At 38.5% G+C, this 22114-nt stretch overlaps 1 protein-coding gene across 2 annotated transcripts in view; it reads right to left on the minus strand.

Moving 5' to 3' along the window:
* Positions 1 to 3453: 3453 nt before the first annotated feature.
* The window catches only part of csnk2b (casein kinase 2, beta polypeptide), a 33994-nt gene continuing 15333 nt past the window's right edge, over positions 3454 to 22114 (minus strand). For both annotated transcript variants that reach the window (XM_028801180.2, XM_028801188.2), the window contains exons 3-7: positions 19139 to 19241; positions 14549 to 14664; positions 14324 to 14399; positions 10031 to 10220; positions 3454 to 4515 (exon numbers count right to left, since the gene is read on the minus strand). In XM_028801180.2, the coding sequence (XP_028657013.2) occupies positions 4425 to 4515; positions 10031 to 10220; positions 14324 to 14399; positions 14549 to 14664; positions 19139 to 19241 (576 nt within the window). In that variant the 3' untranslated portion in view covers positions 3454 to 4424. The remainder of the gene's footprint in view (positions 4516 to 10030; positions 10221 to 14323; positions 14400 to 14548; positions 14665 to 19138; positions 19242 to 22114) is intronic.

Raw genomic sequence — 22114 nt, forward strand, 5'->3', positions numbered from 1 at the left:
ATTCTGTATTTAGTAATTAGTATACGCTCTACTTACATTTTACTGGACGATTTGCTCACAGTGATCTGTGCCTGCACTCCGTGAAGAGTGCAATACAAAAATAAGTTGTAGAGTTTAAGTGTGCATTTTGGTATTCCTACTTCAGAACTCTTGTGCTAGCATTATTATCTATTAACTAAGCCCACTTATCTTAATCTGTATCCTACCTAGGAAATGCTAGTGGCTATATGTTTTTGGGATGGGGGTTTTGATTCATACACAGTATCACTGCACCGACACCACCATAACTGAAATGAGGATTGTGAAGAAAACATCCAAGTGCCCCAGAGTAAACCATGCTAACACTGAGAGAATCAAATGAACTGTGCCACCAGGGGGCGCTGCAGCACCCCAAACACAACAGAGACTCAGACACAAGTGCTGCAATTACAAGGCTTTTTATTGTGGGAAACTCTTCCAATAAGCATTGCCTATGTTGCAATCGGCATACAACACAGCATACAGTAACAAAATAACAAAAAAAAAAAAAAAAAAAGCAAAAGCACCATCTTATTATTAATCACCATCTCCTTCTTCTGACTCTTCAACTTGTGTCAGGCAGCTCCTTTTATGTAATCCCCGGAAGCACTTCCGGTGTCCCAAAGCTGAGGCTCAGAAGCACTTCCAGGTTAAGTAGTAGCCCAACAAAGTAGGGCAAACCAGACTTCCCAGCACTCCCTGTACACACCCACAGAACCCAATAGAGCCGAGACGACAAACTTCAATTTTGTGAGAATCCATGGTGATGCCACAACCAAAGGGGAGCCTGCCGTCTAGTGCTCTGGGGAAGAGAAAGCCCTGGGCAAGTTGTCTCCCCCTTCCTTCTATGCCGTGCACGCTTTGATAAGGAATCAAAGTCAAAGCTTTCAAAAGGGAAACTCTTGGAGCAATGAATGTTGGTTTCTAAACTAAAACAAAAAAAAACTTATTACCCACGTAAAGTACACCGGGTCAAAGCAGAATACAACACATTATATAGGACTTTTAAAATCCACCCAGTACTTTGGCAAATAGCAGAATACAGACTTCAAATTTAATCATTTCAATGCAAGAGCAAAAATACAGTTTACTTAAGTAAACAGATGTGTAGACAACCATTTAATTGTAAAAAACAAAAATATAGCCTGCATTAAAACAGCTATTGACTTGTTTTATGAAGAGAGTTGCCATATTATAACCTCAGTTATACATTTCAGTTGAAATAATCAAATACAAGAGTACTGGGACGTCTGCATTAGTTGGATGCTTGGTGTTCATTCTAGAACTCTAAATCTGAACCCAGTGAAACCTCACTAATAAGCAGGTAACTTCAGCTGAACAGATACTAGAACCACCACCAAGGCACTGCGACCACCAATAGTACTTTGTACCATTGGAGAAATAATTTATTTCCTGCTGTACAACAATAGGTAATCTGCGGTGGGTTGGCACCCTGCCCGGGATTGGTTCCCTGCCTTGTGCCCTGTGTTGGCTGGGATTGGCTCCAGCAGACCCCCGTGACCCTGTTTGGATTCAGCGGGTTGGAAAATGGATGGATGGACAACAATAGGTAATTTATTTTTCTTAGTGCCTACATACCAACTATCTGGAGTATCCAATTATTTTAGTGACAGCAATTACTCCTGCCTGAACAGTTCAATGATCACTCAAGAGATAATCGGGGTATGAAGACACAGTAGGAAAACCTTTCAGACATCACTTCAAAACCTAGTTTATATAAAAGGTGGCTTAAATGACTACTTGTTACTATTGGACTAGGAAATTGCTGTACATTAGCTACTCTTATGTCCTCACCCCTTACTCTTCAGTTTCTGCCAAATATTTCTACTCCAGTTAAACAGGATTTTAACTTACCTCATCAGAATGATGACTCCGGGAAGACTACTAGAGCTACGAAGAAGGCTCTCAAATCCAAAAGTCACTGCAACATGATGGCTAAGCCTGATCAGTCATCCTTGATAATTTAGGGGCTAAAAAACTTTTCAATTGACAAAACAAAATACATTAAGCCTCATTAAACACGGTCGTTCAGAGATGTTTAGAAGGCAGAACAAGCTCTAATCAATTCTTTGAAGTTTTTCTGGGCCAACTGGAGCAACAGGACTGCGCATTTCGTCTCTCTACTTCAAAATGGCTGCTTTGCAGCTTAAACTAACAGTGCACGAAGACAGAGCCATAAAGGTGACATGCTGCAGAATCTGAAGTCACAATGGCAGAACTGCATACCACTTCATCCAAACTTCAAGCCCATGGTTTTGAGGGCCCAAAAGATTTACAATGAATAGACTGGCTCAGTCCATCCACCCCTTGTGATCCTACAGTTGCTAAGACACACTGCCTTCTTTACTTTTCATAGGACAGTCTACCAGTCAAAGTCCATCACGCTGAAGGTTGCAAGATTCTCTTCTTCCCATATTTTCCCTGGATCCACCTTGGGCCAGGAACTCTTAACTGTTTAGGGTTCTATCGGGTAGAGGCAGAAAGGTATTTGGAGACAGTTGACATTCTGCTTTGCTGTGGTTGCGTTGCTCCGCTTCCTTGCACGCTTAGAAGTTTGCTCATTGACTTTCTATTCCTTACTGGGTCGGTCTCTTTTCTGTGGTATAATGGTTAATCTTAATATTATTTCTTGGAATCTTAGACAACTGTCTACCTCTCAGAAGGGGCTGTTAACATACTACAGGAGTATAAAACAGACACAGATTTTAAACCTGTTACTATTGCAAGATAGGTCAAAAGATTAACTTTGTAGTCGTCATGCCTTTATATGCATGATCATATGGTTTGTACATTTGGGTGGAGAGTTGGATCTGAAGGGCAGGACCACTACAATTCAAAATTAACCTCAGTGTGCTATGAACACCTGAAGCATGCCCCAACAGAAGGGAACTGTTCCTGCATCCAGAGAAAGGTTAAAAAGTACCTCCAAGTTCTCAAATGCTTGTAATACGGACAACAACATTGAAACAAATGTAAAATTTTGCCAGCACTGTGCACATTTCAACCATGAATCATGTAAACACAGATTTAAAATACAAGGATAACTGCTACTAGTGCAAGTTTCTAGCAATCAATGTATGAAATGGGCAAGGAATACTAATGACTAGAAGAATGTGGAAAGAGAACAAAAGACTTCAACACCAGTTGAGTTGGCTTTCCTAGACAACAAATGCTCAAAGCATGGAGGAAAAGTACACAACAGAAAAAAGAAAAAAAAAGTGTTTTGAGAGATTAAAATGAACCAGACCTGAGAGACTACAAAGTATATGAAAAACAAATCATCTGCTTTTGAATATTTGATTTGTGACAGAATGTGTGCCAGGGAACATGCAATTCTTCCCTGAACTACTACTGAAAGCAGAAATCTTGAGTGTATACAGATTAAAAAAAATAATAATAATAAAAAAAAAACACCAGTACAATTGACACTTTATTTTAAAAAAGAATGATACATACATTTTAGTCAAATGACCAAAATTATAATCACGTTCAGGTGAACACTTCACATTGAAGAGTGTGAGCTTCACTTGTTTGGGAAGGTTAGAGCAGAACACAGGCTGAATAAGAAAGACAAGCAATTGCTAATTCTCAAGCATGTCTGAACAGTCCAACTATTTTGGGGGAAAAAAAATAAAAGGTCACTAACTTTTACACTGATTGCATTCACTTATTTTAAATTAAATATCCATCCTGGTCTTTTCTCTTTATACTAGAGAGAAGTAAATTGAAGCAAATGTTCAGCTTCATACACTGATTCTTATTTTTCCCTCCCAAATTAAAATAAACTGGAAATACAGTGTAAATGTAAATAAATCAAAACTAAAAGAATACATTTCTCAGTTAACAACCTTGTAAATAATTTTAAACCAGACTGAATTTTCATCTAAATTACATATTACATGCCAGACAGAGAATTGAGATCAAACTCAAATAAATGTAATTTTTTACACATTTTACTATTTGTGTTTTATTTTTGTACTCTACACCACCTGAGGCACAATCACCCATTTAATACAAGGATGATAATTTACGGTACTACAATGCACCTATTTTTAAAAAAATTATTGTAATGTGTTTACCCTTCGATCCAGGTCTCAGGCTTTAACGAGGATACCTTCAATACACTAGCTGGAAGTAGACACTATTATAATCCTCTTTATTTCCAACAGATCTCTTGGACTACAACAATAAATACACCATAAAATAAAGATCACCGAGCCAAAAAAAAAAAAAAACTAAAGGACTGTTCAGAAGACTTGAGGAGCAGAGTGAAATATCACTCCACTGGACTATATGTTTAGTTTGACCAAAGTTCTCATCTGTTTGTAAGTTTTTTTAACAGTTGACATTCCTCTGGTTTGGATGCAGGCTTCAGGAATATAATTCTAACGAATGGCTTTTACTGGACTCTTGAAGCTGCTAGCTGCCTGCAGTTGAAGCTGGTAAGCCATAGGGTGAATCTTGAAACCATAAAGCCTGGAAGATTAAAAAAAAAAAAGTAAGATTTATTCTCACTCTTACAAGTTTAAGAACATGAGTCTGACATGATGCTGAAAGAAAACAAGATCAGCATACCACAGTATAATTATTCCAAGAGTATATATAAAAAAATTTAATTAAAATGGTATTGAAAAAGTAACATTTTGCAATATACACAATTTAAGAGGTGATTTTCATAACATCTCCCAAAAGATCTTTCAGCTCTTTTCTGCTTCTTTAAAAACACTACTAGCAAAAACATAAGGCAAGGAAGCTGTGTTTGTCCATTAAAGAAAATAAAAAGTTTCAAATGACACGCTGAAGCAAACTGAATAAATGAGGGGAAAAAAAATTAAAACTACATGTACTAAAAGAAAATTCTGCCACTAGAAGTTAAAGAAATGAAAGATTTTTCAAAGATAATGAATAAAGTGATTCAGCAAATCACCTAAAACGGCAAAGTAAAAGAAATTTGAAATATTGAAACAATATGTGCCCATGATATTACAAAAATATTCAGTCTTGTGACTTTGTATTGTTTGCTTTGTTTTTTGTACGTTTTGACAGTTCAGTATATAAACTTTTTTTTAAAAAGTCTTCAATAAAGCCCCAAAACAAAGACTAGTATCAACTGTGATGTACAAAATGCATTCAAACGCAAGAAATACAATAAATGAAATTGAAAATTAATTAATTGAAAAGTTGAAGCATTGGCAGGAGACACAAAGCTAAAGGTTTTCAGGAAGACTGGGGTGGGGGAGGGAAAAAAAAAAAACCACCACCACACACACACACACTAAAGGAAAATTACCTAGAGACTATGATTTTAGAAAAAAATAGCACAAATTGTTCAAATAATTGTATATGAATTTCTAAATCTTGACATTTAAACCTAATAAATATTAAAGTATTTCTTGAAATACATCACAAAATATTACCTGGATATAGTTACATTCATTTACTCATTCATTTCTAAAGTAGCTTACTTAGAGTATCTTGTTCATTGCAAGGGATAAGCAGTTCACATAAACAACGAACTGTTGTGGCAGTAGCAGTTTTGTGGACACTGTAACAGATCATATTGGTAAAGCAGGAGCTAAGTACTAGAACCATTTCTTGATTTACTGGTCAAATTATTTTGGCACAACCTGTTACTTTTTGCACCCTTACATATTATAAATGTGTATTGGTCAGTGCTGCACTGTCTTGTTTGTACCACTGTTTGACCTTGCACATGTTTGCACACAAGCACACTACGTTATGTGTTGGGTTTTTTTTTCTTCATAGGCTTGTGTTCTAGGTAGCACCATGGTCCTGGAGGAATGTTGTTTTGTTTCACTTTGTACTGTATTAACTATATATGGTGGAAATGACAAAATTTACTTTGACTTGAAAATACAGTAACCAAAAGAATGAGACTGCGAGTACACGGTCTTTCAGAATAGAGTTAACTGCTTTCTCTTTCTTTCTCCAACATTGCTAAATAGTTATAGTTCCATTATTTGTCATCACATTTGTTAAAATGTTAATGAACCTCTCATTATTCACATTGATGGGTATGTATACAAATGTTGTTTATGTAATTTTTGTTAATGTTTTACATCTATAAAGGTTAAATCAAAAACTGAATGCAATTTCAAAAACCACAATGGATAAAAGCTGATGTAATGCAACATGTTAACAATAGCTTAAGGGTAGTTCAAATAGGCACAGTGCTCTGCTATTAGTCTTATTGAAGACAAAGTCAAATGAACATGGACGCTCCGCTGTGGGACTGTACTATTATTGCACCATAGTGAAATTTCTTTGGGCAGAGGGAGTGAAACCTGTTGAAATTAACCAAAGGATGTTGGCTCAGTACAGCAGTGAAAACATAATGAGTAAACAAAAAGCCTAAGAATGGGCATAAAAGTTTAAAGTGGGAAGAACAAGCGTCATCAACAAAGCTCAATCTGGCCAACCAACAGTGCTCACACACAAGTCTATAGGCATGGTAAACACCTACATCAGAGGAGACCAAAGGATTACATTGTCCGCTGTTGCTGCACATTTGGATATAAAATATGAATCTGTATCATGCCATAGTGCATGATGATTTGGGGTACCGTAAAGTTTGTGCAAAACAGGTACCCAAACAGCATTTTGGTCTGCATATGAATATTAGAACAATCTAGATGAGAACAGGCCATTCAGCCTAGCAAAGCTGCTATCTACTTAACTTCTCTAAAAAAACATCCAAGTTTAGTTTTTAAAGTCCCTAAAGTCCTACTTGTATAATACAATACTTGGTAGCTTATTCTATGTGTCTCTGTGTAAAGAAAAACTTTCTAATCTTTGTGCGAAATTTACCCTTAACAAGTTTCCAATTGTATCCCTGTTTTCTTAATGAACTCATTTTAAAATAACAGTCACAGTTCTCAGCTCTTTTAATCTTTCCTCATAATTCATCCCCTGTAGCCCTGGAATCAGCCTAGTTGCTCTTATCTGGACTTTATCTAGCGCTGCTATGTCCTTTTTGTAGCCTGGATTTCAAAACTGTACACAGTACTCCAGATGAGGCCTCACCAGATTAAGAAGCTTGAGCATATCCTCCTTTAACTTGTACTCTACACAACGTGACATTTATCACTCTCCAGAAATTTATAGTGTAGAGTCTACTAGGACTCCTAAATCCTTCTCATAAGGTGTACTTTTGGGTTTCAGATCTCCCACTGTGTATTCAAACCTAAGTGTAATACTTTACATTTACGGACATTAAATTTCATATGCCACAAACCTGCCCAAGACCCTCTAATGATTTAAGGGATTCCAGATTATCTCTGAATCCACTTCGCTTGGTATCATCTGCAAATTTACCCAGCTTGTCACTTACATTCCTATACAAAACATTTATATATATTAAAAATAGCAGCAGCCTCAGTACTGACACTCGGCTCCTCGCACCATAACCCTCTGCTTCGTGTGTCTGAGAACATTTTGCACCCAACTACAAACATCACCCTGAACTCTCACTTCTTCTAGTTAGATGCTCAACCTCTCATGTGGCACTTTATTAAATGCTTTCTGAAATTCCAGATAAATAATATCATCTGCTCCACTTTGATCATACCCTTTTGTTGGTTCCTCATAGAACTCCAGCATGTTAGTAAAACATGACCTTCCTGCCATTTCTGTTACTTGCAACTATTTGTCACTATGACACCAGTTATTTACTTAACAGAGATGCTGGTGTCAGCTACTACTACTTACTGCTCTGCCTTGTTGACGCTACTTTGAATACAAAACAACAAGTACACATAAGTAACTTTTCCAAACGCACAACCAAACATCCAGCTGATTTTGTTACTGTGCAGGTGGGAAATATATATATAAAAAAAAAAAAAAAAAAAAAAGTCTAAAGAGAAGCAAAAAGCTTTAAAAACTCACACATGGTTCTTTAGTGGAAACCAAAGAAAGTTTATATGTGCAAATGTATTTTTTAATTAACTCTCACACACCACAGAAAACAAATCTCAGCCACTTCTCTCTCATTTGCAAAGATGACATCAGCACTTTTGAGTTTCCCTCATGTCAGGTCTATGTAATTAGAGAGAGATGTTATATAATAATTAGGGTTGTGCAGTATACAAGTATGAAAAAAGAACAGAAGAATCCAATTTTTAAAAACAGTACCAGCATTTTGATATTTGCAGTACTGGAAGTAAATTATTTTCAAAGACCTCTTGCTAAACTATAACATGTAGCATGATTCATCTCCGACATCACCATCCCTCTTAAACATTGTGGAGACTCCACAGGGAAACAACCCAACCCCAATTTTCTCCTCTTTTTAAATATGCAGGATACTCCATGGGGGCCACCCCCATTGGACATGCAGCGGGGAACCCAAAACCAATCCATTTGCCCAGCCTTCGATGTGCTGGACACTAGATGGGGGACTTGCACCCAAACACCTGTGGGAGATTCAGAAAAAGAATCAAGGAAACTGGCGAGATAGGGAAGGGGAAGGTGGGAAAGCTGTACCTTAATTGCTGCAGTGCTATTTTTGGTATTGGCAGAGAGATCAGAAAGCTGGTATCGAAGCCAAAGTCTTAACTTTAATACTGATCCAAGATTAATATAAATAAAAGGAATTTAACTGAAGAGAGAAAATCAAGTGAAAGAGCAAAAATAGCTGCCTTTCCATTGCAGTTATGCACAAAATAGAGTTGACAAAACACAGATGTAAAACTGTCTGCATTTCCATTGAGTGAATTTATGCGAATAAATTTTGTTTTATCACCTTAAATTAAAAAAAGTTGACCGATAGATGGGTGCTGTTTCAGTTATTTCAAATGTGTCTGCAATCTCCGTGTTAATTTTTAAATCGGAGGTGACAAGAGCTACTGAATACAATAAAGGGAAGTCAAAATATAGGTCACATATTACGGATTTCTTTGAAACTGTCCACAGTGATTTTACTGTGGAGCTGTGGGTACAAAATTTTAGGATGAGCAACTCAACATTCATGGAATTATGCAATGCAATAGTCCCTTATTAACCCTGCCATTACAGAGGGAGCCAGTCCCGAGCAAGACACGCATAGCCATTGCAAAACCGGTTACCTGTGCGGAGTATAGGGTTGTTGTTGAAACTTTCGGTGTGAGCAAGACCACTGCTCACAGGTGTGTGTATATGGGGTGTGTCCACCCATATGCTCTAAACTAATGAGGCACAACATCACTTTACCTGATGTGGAAGAGACATGGCAGATTTTGCAGAGCAATTACAAGGCACACAAAATACCTCTGGTGTATGGTGCAATCGACGGCTCACATATCCATATTCATACACCAAGTGGCAGGTTTCAAGATTATGTTAGCAGGAAGGGCTGGACATCTATTGTTCTGCAGGTGGTCAATGACGACAGATTAATGACCAGGGGCATGAGTAGGGTCATCCAATAATGCTCATGATGCTGCTGTATTCATTTAATTTGACCTTTATGCAAAAATAAAGTGTTTGTGTTGCCTGAAAAACAACCTCAAGCAAGCGTATAAACGTTTTGGGAATTTTGAGAGGTTTTTCATTACCATTTTGTTTTGCATTTTCAAAATGTGCATTAAGGAGGTTAATGGAAACACAGCTACTGATACTCCAATTCCTTTCTCAAACACTGAGACAAGAGGGTTACATTTTCCAAAAACGCCTATTAAGCAAAAACATCCACTCAATTTAGGTTGATTTATTTGAAATGCTTGCGTTACCCTAAATGGCTATGGTTGGACATTATAAATGAACCATAATGCAGCAGTTAAAAATGTATATTTTCTAAAGCAGCTTAACACTTGCCCATTCATGGACCATTGTTAATATACATATAACCAGCACATAGGCTTTAAAAAATATTGCAAAGTATGCAAAATAAATATACAACTTTGAAACTACAATGTTATACAATTAATGGCAATGAACAACATTTATTTATTTATTTTTTGATTAAGATGAAGAAAAGTACTGTTCAAAACCCTACCTGGGCACAAACTGATTTGCTGGCCTCTTTGGACGATACTCTGGGTGCACCATAAATAACATATGTGGGAACCCTGTACCAAAATATGCCCCATCTGTGTGATGGTGTCGTGAAGACTTAGGAGTATAAACATCCATGCACTTGGGGCAATAAAGTTTAACCATTGCCTCACCTGGAATATCTGATAAACCTGCAAGTTAAAGAAATATATTACAAAAGGAACATAAAATGCAACAATTATCAATTCATATCAATATATCAACCTATTTGAATTAAAAGTGAATAATTCTCAGGTAGAAGCTGCCACGCAAAATGGAACAGTTAACAATTTCACTATAGCAAAAACTAATTTTCTGCTCAAGTATATCAGTTAAAAATTCAAGTATCACTTCATTCCATTTTTGTTTCCAAATAGTCAACTTTACTCTGAAATGAAAGCATAGAAAGCCAATTTAACCCATTAAACCGTGCAAAGTTCAATAAACCTGGGAAAATAGGGGTGTTCAAGAAATCTAAACCATTTTAGCAATGGATTTCTTACTGCTTCTTGACCCTTGAAACCTGAAATTCAAAGTCTTCTCTTCACAGTTAAATGTGACTCCTATTTGGTATTCTTAAAGCTGTTGTCCTGCAAGGCATTGATCACTCAAAACGTTAACTCTCAGAAACCTGTCCTCTGACTCTCTTGTGCATGGGTGTCGAACTCCAGGCCTGGAGGGCCACAGTGGCTACGGGTTTTTATTCTAACCCTTTTCCTAATCAGTGACCAGTTTTCACTGCTAATTCACTTTATTCCCTTCGTTTTAATAGCCCTGTTAGAAGGATTCAGTCCTCTGAATTGACCAGTAAACCCCTGATTCTCTAACGAATTGCAAATGAACGAATGGCAATCACTCTGAGTTCCATATAATCGTTGGAGGGATGACACACGATGGAGGGTGGGAGTGTTCTGGGAGGGAATGGATTTAATTAAATACATATTTATATAAATCAATATATTTAAATTAAAAAAATCGAAATGTAATTGTTATGTCATTTAAGTACAAAATGTCATTGAGTTGCTGCACATATACAGTATGTATGAAATATATTTGAGGGTAAAGGTGTAAATGAAGTACATAGGAAGTAAAGAAGTAATCCAATGGTAGATTACAGATATTTAATCAAATACCCGTGCGGGCTCGTTGCAGTGTGGCAGTGCGCGTGCGCTTCAATGTGCGATTCAAATATGCTGTGTAGTTTGGACGTCTGGGCATTCCGTACTTAGTCTGTGGCAGGCTCGTTGCAGTGTGGCAGTGCGCATGCGCTACAATGTGCCCAGCTTCACATATGTGCTGAACCCTCTCGTTTTTGTTTTCTCTGTGGCGGGCTCGTTGCAGTGCGCGTGCGCCTCGATGTGACCTGCGCCCATATCCGTTTACAACCTTTTTTGTTTTCTCTGTGGCGGGCTCGTTGCAGTGTGGCAGTGCGCCTCGATGCGCCCTGCGTCCATATCCGGTTTACAACCTTCGGTTTTTTTGTTTTCTCTGTGGCGGGCTCGTTGCAGTGCGGCAGTGCGCGTGTGCCTCGATGAGCCCTGCGTCCATATCCGGTTTAAAACCTACGGTTAGTTTGTTGCAGTGCGGCAGTGCGCGTGCACCTCGATGCGCCCTGCGTCCATATCCGGTTTACAACCTTCAGTTAGTAATATGGATTAGTTTCCCGATTAAAATGACAGTCAAACAGAAATGAGATTTGAAATGAGCCAACAAATGATCAGCTTAACCTGGGGCTTCAAACTCCAACCAGTTTAATGAGAAGACAATGCTTGCTATTAATTAAACCCGTTATTTAATTATTCATTCTGCCACAGCAGACATTTCCAAAATGGATGATTTTATGTTTTTTTCTAAGAACATCATCAAGATGTTTTGATGACCTGAGAGATCAGCCTTACTGAGACCTCCACCTTTCTCTATTTTCAGATTCTGTGTGATGGGCACAGGTGAGCTGGTCATGTGGCCGCTTGTTTCGTGTCTCATTATTGTTTGGCCGCTAATTAAAGAAAAAGAAACTACTAAGGGGCCTGAGTCAAGCTAATTAAAAGAAGTAATTAGCAGCAAAAACTGGTCACTAATTAAGAAGATGGTTAGAATGAAAACCTGCAGCCACTGCGGCCCTCCAGGACTGGAGTTCGACACCCCTGCTCTTGTGGCTTTGGGTGTGGTAGACTTGTTCTAATCAGAGTTTCCTCCAGTTTCCAAGTTCCTTTTTGCTCGTGTATAAAACTGTAGTCACTAACAGATGACTGTGATCTTTCCAGAAGAGTTTATAATGATTTGTCGGTCTTCCCTTGTTATGATAACAATATACTAATTACTACAGTGTAATATTGATCAAATAATGTGTCAGAAGGTGTAGCAACATAGTTTGTTCAAACAGTGCTTTAATACAGACAGAGGGTTTTTGTAAGTAATCAACAGAAGTTGGGACTCCTGCAGGAATTATTTGCATCAGCTTTCAAGTCTTAAATAGCTAAACTGCTGCAGAAAACTTAAAGCTGTTAACCCATTACTTGTTCCCTGAAAAAAGGTCTTTTTAGAATAACTCTGAAAACTATTTTTCAGTTTTTGGTAAACTATTTTTTAAATCTCTGGCAGCTAACCGCTTATCTTTTTACTATTTCAGGTTATTCACAGGTCTTGACCTGCTTAACTTTCATTATAAAGTGGAAAAATGGGGGTGTTCTAAAACTTTTGACCATTAATATAGGTTTCATTCTACACTTACAGTGCAACCCTTGCATAATCCCTTTCCTCTTCCATTCATTTATCAGTCATAGACTAACAGTTCATTATCTCAAGCAACTAGAGCAGTGCCCCACGTAGTGGAGGTTCGTATAAGCTGTTGCCACATACACCTCTTCTGGCATTTCACCCACTTGCACTGCAGACATGTTTTGCCTTTAACAACAGCTGTTAGATGAGTGAATTAAGAAAGTATACAAGTTGAAGATATCGCTCTCAAAATACACTGGAAACCACACACTAAAAAAATTGAGCCAACTTGTTTCGTTTGGACCAAAAACACACCAATGACCGTAGGTGTTTACTGCATTATATGTGAACTCTCAAACATAAAATGCATATTTTAAAAATTTGAAAATTACTAATAACAATAGTAAGGCAGTTTTGTTTTGTTTTTCTTTAGCGGTGTTATGTAATACATCCAAGAAGATAATTGCCAAGTATGTGCATTGAATTTCTTATATAAAAATCAAAACCTGTGAGAGGAAAAAAAAAACTTGGAATTGTTTTGGAACAGGGCACCTAAGCAGCTGATGACGTCCTAAAATCATTGTTACGTGCAAACTGCACCAAAACTGCATATTTACCATTTATTACATTTTAAAACAATACAATCATTAAATAGTAATCTCAACTTGCCAAATGAAGTTTGCTTAAAGAGCTTACACATGATAGTTACATGAAAAGGAATAATTTAAAGACATAAAAAAAGTAACAAAAGCTCACTCATTATCAGAACAAGATTGTTTGGGATCACTTTAAAAAAGATGAAACAAAGCTAACCACTTCTGAACTAACTGAAAGAAATTTAACACAATCCAACATATCGCGTTATTCATCTATTAAAAATGGGTTTTGAAATACAAGTTTGCTTTTCAATAATAAATATATTTAATTAAATGGCTATCAAATGTAATCCTGGACATGAAAATACATAAACATATCTTAAAAATGATTCAGAAATCTCTTGCAGAACCACTGCATATACACTTTTTAAAAAGTGAACAGTACAATAGCAAAAATGACCAAAAATCAAGTTTAAATATAAATAGTAATTCATCTTATTTCTCTCTCTATGACTTGGGTAAAGGCAGGAAATAACTCTAAATCAAGTGCCAGCCCATCACAACATCCACTCTCTCTTACACACATTGCAAACATGCTAAATATTGCAACACTTTTACATTTTAGACACTTATTATTAATTCATGCCTTCATTTATTAAGCCCCCCCCCCCCCCCCCCAACCCAAGAATAACCTAAAAGAATATTAATTTAGCGCCAATACCCATGATCGCCAGCTATGGTCGGTCTCCTTAATGCTACCACCTAGTTATTTGTTTAGTACATTTGAAAGGATTGTCAAAAAAAGCACAATTAAAGCAAACAATGAGCAGCAAAAAAAAAAAAAAAAAAAAACCTGAAACATCAAGAAGTTCCTTACAAGTCCAACTTACAATACACTAATTTTTTACCTATACTGCACTATTTAAACAATAAATACATACCAATAGGGAGCATAGGTTGGTTCTCACAGTAGACTCTAGGACAATAACCAAAGTCTCCTTGCTGATATTTCTCCAGCTGAAACAAACATTGCAGGCCTTAATACAATTGAGTCAAAGGGTCAACATAGATAATAACTTGCTACCAAACGAAATACTTAACATTTTCCCCCCCAACTAAATAGCATTGGACAACTAATTGAATAAACCAAGAAAAATACTGATTACCATTTGTGCAATACCACGATTAGTGAGAATATAGCGAGCATGGATTAATCCATACAACATCTCTGCTGCTTGTTCAATCAAGTCACTCTGATTAGGGTTATCTTCCAGTTCCTCATCTGAAAATATATAGAACAAAAAGAAAAAGCAAATCTTAAGACTTTAAGCTTAGAGCACTTTATTAAAAAAATATATATAGCAAATGCACACATTACACATTGGTTGGCTGTGCTGCAGTGACACTGGGCTCTGTCACAGGCTTTATATAGTCCTTTTATTAATAGCCACAACACCAAAAAAAAAATAAACACATTTTTAAGATTTAATCACACTAGTTACCTGCATATCTATGTATGCATTTGCTGAATACAGCTAACTTTTTAAATCAGGCATTCAAACACTTCCTTATTCCTACCGATTTCTTGTAAACAAATAAAACATTAACACACTGTAGTTATACATTGCTGTGCCAACTATTATTTTGCAAACTTTTCCTACATAATATGGCACAGTTTCCATTTCTTGTATCTGAATAAATATTCATATACTATTAAATATTTTCAAACCATCATGAACCTAAACTCAAAGTGTGTAGAGAAAAAAAAAAATTCAAAATAACCAAGTAAACATCAGAAAGCAACCATTACCTAGGATAGTGGAAAGTAAACAGGCCCAGTGTAATTTGGAAAAGACATTACTGGTACAACTTGAGTGTACATATAATTGACATATAAGTTAGTATAATTAGCTTTCCATTTCCTTCAAAACACATTCTTCATTGATGTGTAACATGGTCTACCAAGTAATAGAAATGCAGCTGCTGCTGAAAAACTTTCCATGTACTCACATAAAGGCAACAAGAAAGCTTGTTATGAGCAACAAGCACACTGCATTTGGGGAAAAAAGCCACATTCATATAGGCAGACAAGTCTGAAATCAGTCGCACAAAAAATGTATACAAAGACAGTATGTTAATTCAATGCCTTTGGGGAAACAACTGGCAACAAAAAGTAACTATTCCAAGGTGTTTCTTTTTAACACACATTTTCCATTAACAGACCAACACAACCATTACTGGACAGCTTCATTAATGGTATACACCCTAATGAGGACATTAAAATGGACGGGGAAAAAAAAAATATATGAATAACTTGAAATGAATGAATAACAAATGAATCTGGTAAAATTCACTAGATGGCACCATTTCACCTAAGGTATCCCACTTATTTTTTACATAAAGTACAGTACATTGCAATAGTAATAAATTAATAGAACATAATAAACACAAATTATGCATATAGAATTCTAAGTAAGTTATTTAAAACTGGAACAGTTTGCAATAGGACAGCAAGTTTATGCAGTGCAGAGAGTACTTCTTAAATTAATTAATGAATAGGCCTTTATAAAAATATGGATTTTTCATTTTAACAATTAGATATCAATTCTTAAAATCTTAAGACTGATCTTGTGAATCTCTATCTTGCTCAATTAATACATGTACACTTTTACCTATCTTCGCTTTTGGCATCTGATCCAGTACATGTTGCAAACGCTTTCTATGGCAAAAGCACTTTACTATCCTATAGGTGTCCTCGACAGTTAAATTAGATGTGTGGACTTAGTATGGATTCAAGCTGTGCATCTCAGAAGTACCGCTGTAACACAACAAATCTGAGAAATCATTTATCCTAATGTCACCCATAAACATAATCTCAGTCGACATCCAAACGAGTAGAGCCTAAATAATCTACACTGGAGGTGGCAGATAGTTTCAAGCTTCCAATCAATTCACATCATACCCAAATAATAATTTAAAGCAGTTTTTAACTAATGATATAAGAACCTGTACTGTTGAAGAAAACACAAGGCTTTCAACAAATGATACAGGTTTTTAAACTGCAGTATGCAATACCAGATGGAAAGCAAATCACTGAAGTTATTGTACCTAGGCTTTAAGGAGATTTTAATCAAAGCATCACCACGTCACTCAGGTCACTCCACTTGCTGCAGGGATATTGAACTATTGGCCGTAAGTTTACGTCCCTACTACTTGCCCAGAGAGTTTGGACATGTCATTGTTGTCATCGTGTATATCCCTCCTCGGGCGGACGAGGAGTCAGCGAGTGATATCATCCATTCTGCTGTTGCTAAGTTACAAACGCAGCACCCTGAGGCGCTTGTGCTAATCGCTGGAGACTTTAACCATGTGACGCTGGACAAAACATTACCTGCATTCTCCCAGTATGTGGACTGTAACACCCGGGAAAATAAGACTATTGATTTACTGTATGCAAACGTTAAAGACGCATACAGCGCCACCCCGCTGCCTGCGCTTGGGAAAACAGATCATAACCTGGTTCTGCTTCAGCCTCACTATAAACCAAAAGTGAGAGTCCTACCTGTAACAACACGATCATTCAGGAAGTGGACCCCGGAGGCTGAGAATACTCTGAGAGAATTATTTGGAACTACAGACTGGGATATCCTGCAGGGATCTCATAATGAGAACATTGAGAAAGTTGTTGACTGCACTACTGACTACATCAACTTCTGTATGGACATTGTAGTTCCAGTAAGAACTGTACGCTGCTATGCTAACAACAAGCCATGGATCACAAGTGACATCAAGGGCCTTTTGAACCAGAAGAAAAGGGCTTTTAAAGACGGTGATCAGCATGAGCTCAAGCGCGTGCAGAAGGAACTCCGAGTCCAGCTCAGGGCGGCGAAGGAGCAGTACAGGAGAAAGCTGGAGCAGAAGTTGCAGAATAACAGCATGAAGGAAGTGTGGGATGGGATGAAGATCATCACTGGCTGCAGCTCGAAGCGGGGTACCACAATCGAGAAAGACGTGAAGAGAGCAAACCAAATGAACATCTTCTTTAACAGGTTTGACCACCCTAACCCACTCTCACCTCGGAGTATTGCACCCTCCACACATCCTTCTGCTGATACCAGCATAGGAAAGACATCCCCACCCATAATTACAGCAGCGCAAGTGAGCAGAGAGCTGAGGAGACTTCGTGCCAGCAAAGCAGCGGGTCCAGATGGAGTATCGCCACGACTGCTGAAGGTCTGTGCATCGGAGCTGGGGGGCCCTCTACAGCGCATCTTCAACCTGAGCCTGGAACAGGGGAGAGTCCCGAGGCTTTGGAAAACATCTTGTATCACCCCAGTCCCAAAGATATCACGTCCGAGTGAGCTGAATGACTTTCGGCCTGTTGCTCTGACATCACATGTGATGAAGACCATGGAGAGGCTGCTGCTTCACCACCTTAGGCCACAGGTTCAACACGCCCTTGACCCTCTGCAGTTGGCATCCTCTGCTCCCACCTTCTCCTGATATGCAATCATCTATATGCTACACCGATCCCTCTCTCACTTGGACAGAGGTAGTGGTGCTGTAAGAATTGTGTTTCTAGACTTCTCTAGCGCCTTCAACACAATCCAACCTATGCTCCTTAGGGATAAGCTGACAGAGATGGGATTAGATTCATACCTAGGGGCATGGATCGTGGACTATCTTAAAGACAGACCTCAGTATGTGCGTCATGGGAACTGCACGTCTGACATTGTGGTCAGCAACACAGGAGCGCCACAGGGGACTGTACTTTCTCCAGTCCTGTTCAGCCTATATACATCGGACTTCCAATACAACTCGGAGTCCTGCCATGTGCAAAAGTTCGCTGATGACACTGCTATCGTGGGCTGCATCAGGAATGGGCTGGAGGAGGATTATAGGGACCTAATCAATGACTTTGTTAAATGGTGTGACTCAAACCACCTACACCTGAACACCAGCAAAACCAGGTGGTGGATTTTAGGAGGCCCAGACCCCTCATAGACCCAGTGATCATCAAAGGTGACTGTGTGCAGATGGTGCGGACCTATAAATATCTGGGAGTGCAGCTGAATGATAAATTAGACTGGACTGCCAATACTGATTCGCTGTGCAAGAAAGGACAGAGCCGGTTATACTACCTTAGAAGGCTGGCGTCCTTCAACATCTGCAATAAGATGCTGCAGATGTTCTATCAGACAGTTGTGGCGAGCGCCCTCTTCTACGCGGTGGTGTGCTGGGGAGGCAGCATTAAGAGGAAAGACGCCTCACGTCTGGACAAACTGGTGAGGAAGGCAAGCTCTATTGTTGGCATGGAGCTGGACAGTTTAACATCTGTGGCAGAGCGAAGGGCGCTCAGCAGGCTCCTATCAATTATGGAGAATCCACTGCATCCACTTAATAGTATCATCTCCAGACGGAAGAGCAGCTTCAGCGACAGACTGCTGTCACTGTCCTGCTCCACTGACAGATTGAGGAGATCGTTTCTCCCCCAAACTATGCGACTCTTTAATTCCACCCGGGGGGGTAAACGTTAACATTCAACATTATACATAGTTATTGTCGGTTTTTCACCTGCATTATTATCATTCTTTAATTTAATATTATTTATTGTATCAGTATGCTGCTGCTGAAGAATGTGAATTTCCCATTGGGATTAATAAAGTATCTATCTATCTATCTATCTATCTATCTAGTAGAGAGAATAAACCTGGCAAAAAGGACATTCAGTTTATTAGCCATTCTTTCTGGCTCACCTGGTTCTAGATCAAGTATCATGTCTAATGCTTGGCGATAATGTGGGACCTGTTCATTTAGTCCTGTTAGGTTAAATTTGTCTTGAATATAATCTTCATCCACCTGCAAAATATAAACACCAAATATTAGGTTATTAATGCTTGCAGGTAACCTAACTAACTATCAAGCTGTTTCCAAAGACAGTTGATCATTCAAACCAAATTATTCACAATATTATTCCTGCCATAAACCACTAGATTTATTATGAACAATAGTGGGATGATCCAGCAATGAAAAACACATTCACAGATTTGTGGTTTCCATTCTGAATTAGTACTGCTAAATTGACAAATCATTTGCATCTTTTAAATTACAGTGGGTACGGAAAGTATTCAGACCCCCTTCAATTTTTCACTCTTTGTTATATTGCAGCCATTTGCTAAAATCATTTAAATTAATTTTTTTCCTCATTAATGTACACACAGCACCCCATATTTACAGACAAAAAAAAAGAATTTTTGAACTTGTTGCAGATGTATTAAAAAAGAAAAACTGAAATATCACATGGTCCTAAGTATTCAGACCCTTTGCTGTGACACTCATGTATTTAACTCAGGTGCTTTCCATTTCTTCTGATCATCCTTGAGATCACCTTCATTTGAGTCCATCTGTATTTGATTATACTGATTGGACTTGATTAGGAAAGCCACACACCTGTCTATATAAGACCTTACAGCTCACAATGCATGTCAGAGCAAATGAGAATCATGAGGTCAAAGGAACTGCCTGAAGAGCTCAGAGACAGAATTGTGGCAAGGCACAGATCTGGCCAAGGTTACAAAAAAATTTCTGCTGCATTTAAGGTTCCCAAGAGCACAGTGGCCTCCATAATCCTTAAATGGAAGACATTTGGGACGACCAGAACCCTTCCTAGAGCTGGCCGTCCGGCCAAGCTGAGCTACCGGGGGAGAAGAGCCTTGGTGAGAGAGGTAAAGAAGAACCCAAAGATCACTTTGGCTGAGCTCCAGAGATGCAGTCAGGAGATGGGAGAAAGTTGTAGAAAGTCAACCATCACTGCAGCCCTCCACCAGTCAGGGCTTTATGGCAGAGTGGCCTGTCGGAAGCCTCTCCTCAGTGCAAGACACATGACAGCCCATATGGAGTTTGCTAAAAGACACCTGAAGGACTCTGAGATGGTGAGAAATAAGATTCTCTGGTCTGATGAGACCAAGATAGAACTTTTTGGCCTTAATTCTAAGCGGTATGTGTGGAGACAACCAGGCACTGCTCATCACTTGTCCAATACAGTCCCCACAGTGAAGCATGGCGGTGGCAGCATCATGCTGTGGGGGTGTTTTTCAGCTGCAGGGACAGGACGACTGGTTGCAATCAAGGGAAAGATGAAAGAGGCCAAATACAGGGATATCCTGGACAAAAACCTTCTCCAGAGTGCTAAGGACCTCAGAATGGGCCGAAGGTTTGATGTAGTTTGGTGCCTTGTTAGTTGCACAAGAATGTTAGAAATTACATTCTTGAAGGTGGCCCATGGGACACATTTGGCACCCTGCAGAAAGCCAAAGTGACTGTCCATCACCTCTCAGATCTGTGGGCCAACAAAAATACCCTCTTTTATCCTGGCATACCCGACATGTGGAAACATCTGTTGGAAGTATGCAAGGTTTCACAGTTCTTGTTCACTGCCTTAACAAAAAGTTTTTCATTTGCCCAAGTTTGATGTGCAAAGGTGGAAGGCATATGTTCTTTGGATAAACCAGCGAGTCACGTGCAAAATTCTTCTGCCCTGGAACCAATTTCCTGCAAGGTGGCCAGTCCTTTATCAGTAATGTCAATCTCTTGCTCGGCTGTCCTACTCACAAAGAAAACAGTACATGGTGCATCCAAGCTGCAGACTGAGAAGAATTGCAATCACCTTCAGATCACTGCACATATTACAATTATACCTCCAGTACTGAACATGCAGTGTGACAGTGTGGGTCTTGTACGTTTCCTTCATATGAGCACCATATCCGACAGGTATGGAAGCAAAACAGCTTTCAAACTTAACAATGATGAGTCAAACAGTCACCATTCTGTTGGATCATGTTCACATCCAAGAAAAAGCAATCCATCCATGTGACTGCAAATGGTCAGTACGGTCAACTGGTTTTTAAACTGCAGTATGCTATACCAAATGGAAAGCAAATCACTGAAGTTGTTGTACCTAGGCTTTATGGAGATTTTAAGCAATGCATCAGTATGTCTCTCCGGTCAGCAGAGAGAGAATAGCCCTAACTTCCGACAGCTTAACGCACAGGCAGCAGATTACCACATAACAATCAGATGTCACTTCATTAAAAAAGACTTGGCACCTGTGATGGATATGTTGCAGACAAGTTCTCTGCATGCAAGTCACACAGAGGGCAACCTCACTCCTTATACACAGAGCTGACAAGTAATACTCACTGGCACTGGTATCAATTAGAAAGACTACAGCTGCTACTTGCTGCTGTTGCTAGGTATGTGAAGGGTTGCGTTGCCACGGAAACAAGCCACAGTCTTGTCTTGAAGGGGCATGTCAGAGCACACCCAAGGACACATCAGACAGATTTTCTTGCAGTATTTTAGCTAGCAAGTCTAGTATAAACTGCACCAGTTATTACTATATAAGGATTTTGACCTGAGAAGATCATGAGCTACTGCCAGGCAGCTAAACACGAGCACCCATGACTATGTGAAACACCCAGATTTGAAAATTTTATACTTTATATTACAAGATTTAGCGGTTTCTCAAAAACCTTGCATGATGGGAAAATTAACATTATTTCTGGGATCAGCATCAGAAAATACAGTCAAGAAATTATAAAGGAAATAAAAACCTTGTAAACAAGTGAAAAATTGATTAACTATTTGTGGACAGACTCCTTGGTAACCAAAAGCAAGTTCAGAATGATTCCCAATAAATTTAAATATATAAAATGACTAGTGACCTAGCATTC

This window comes from Erpetoichthys calabaricus, chromosome 1, assembly GCF_900747795.2.
Source record: "Erpetoichthys calabaricus chromosome 1, fErpCal1.3, whole genome shotgun sequence".
Lineage (NCBI taxonomy): Eukaryota > Metazoa > Chordata > Cladistia > Polypteriformes > Polypteridae > Erpetoichthys > Erpetoichthys calabaricus.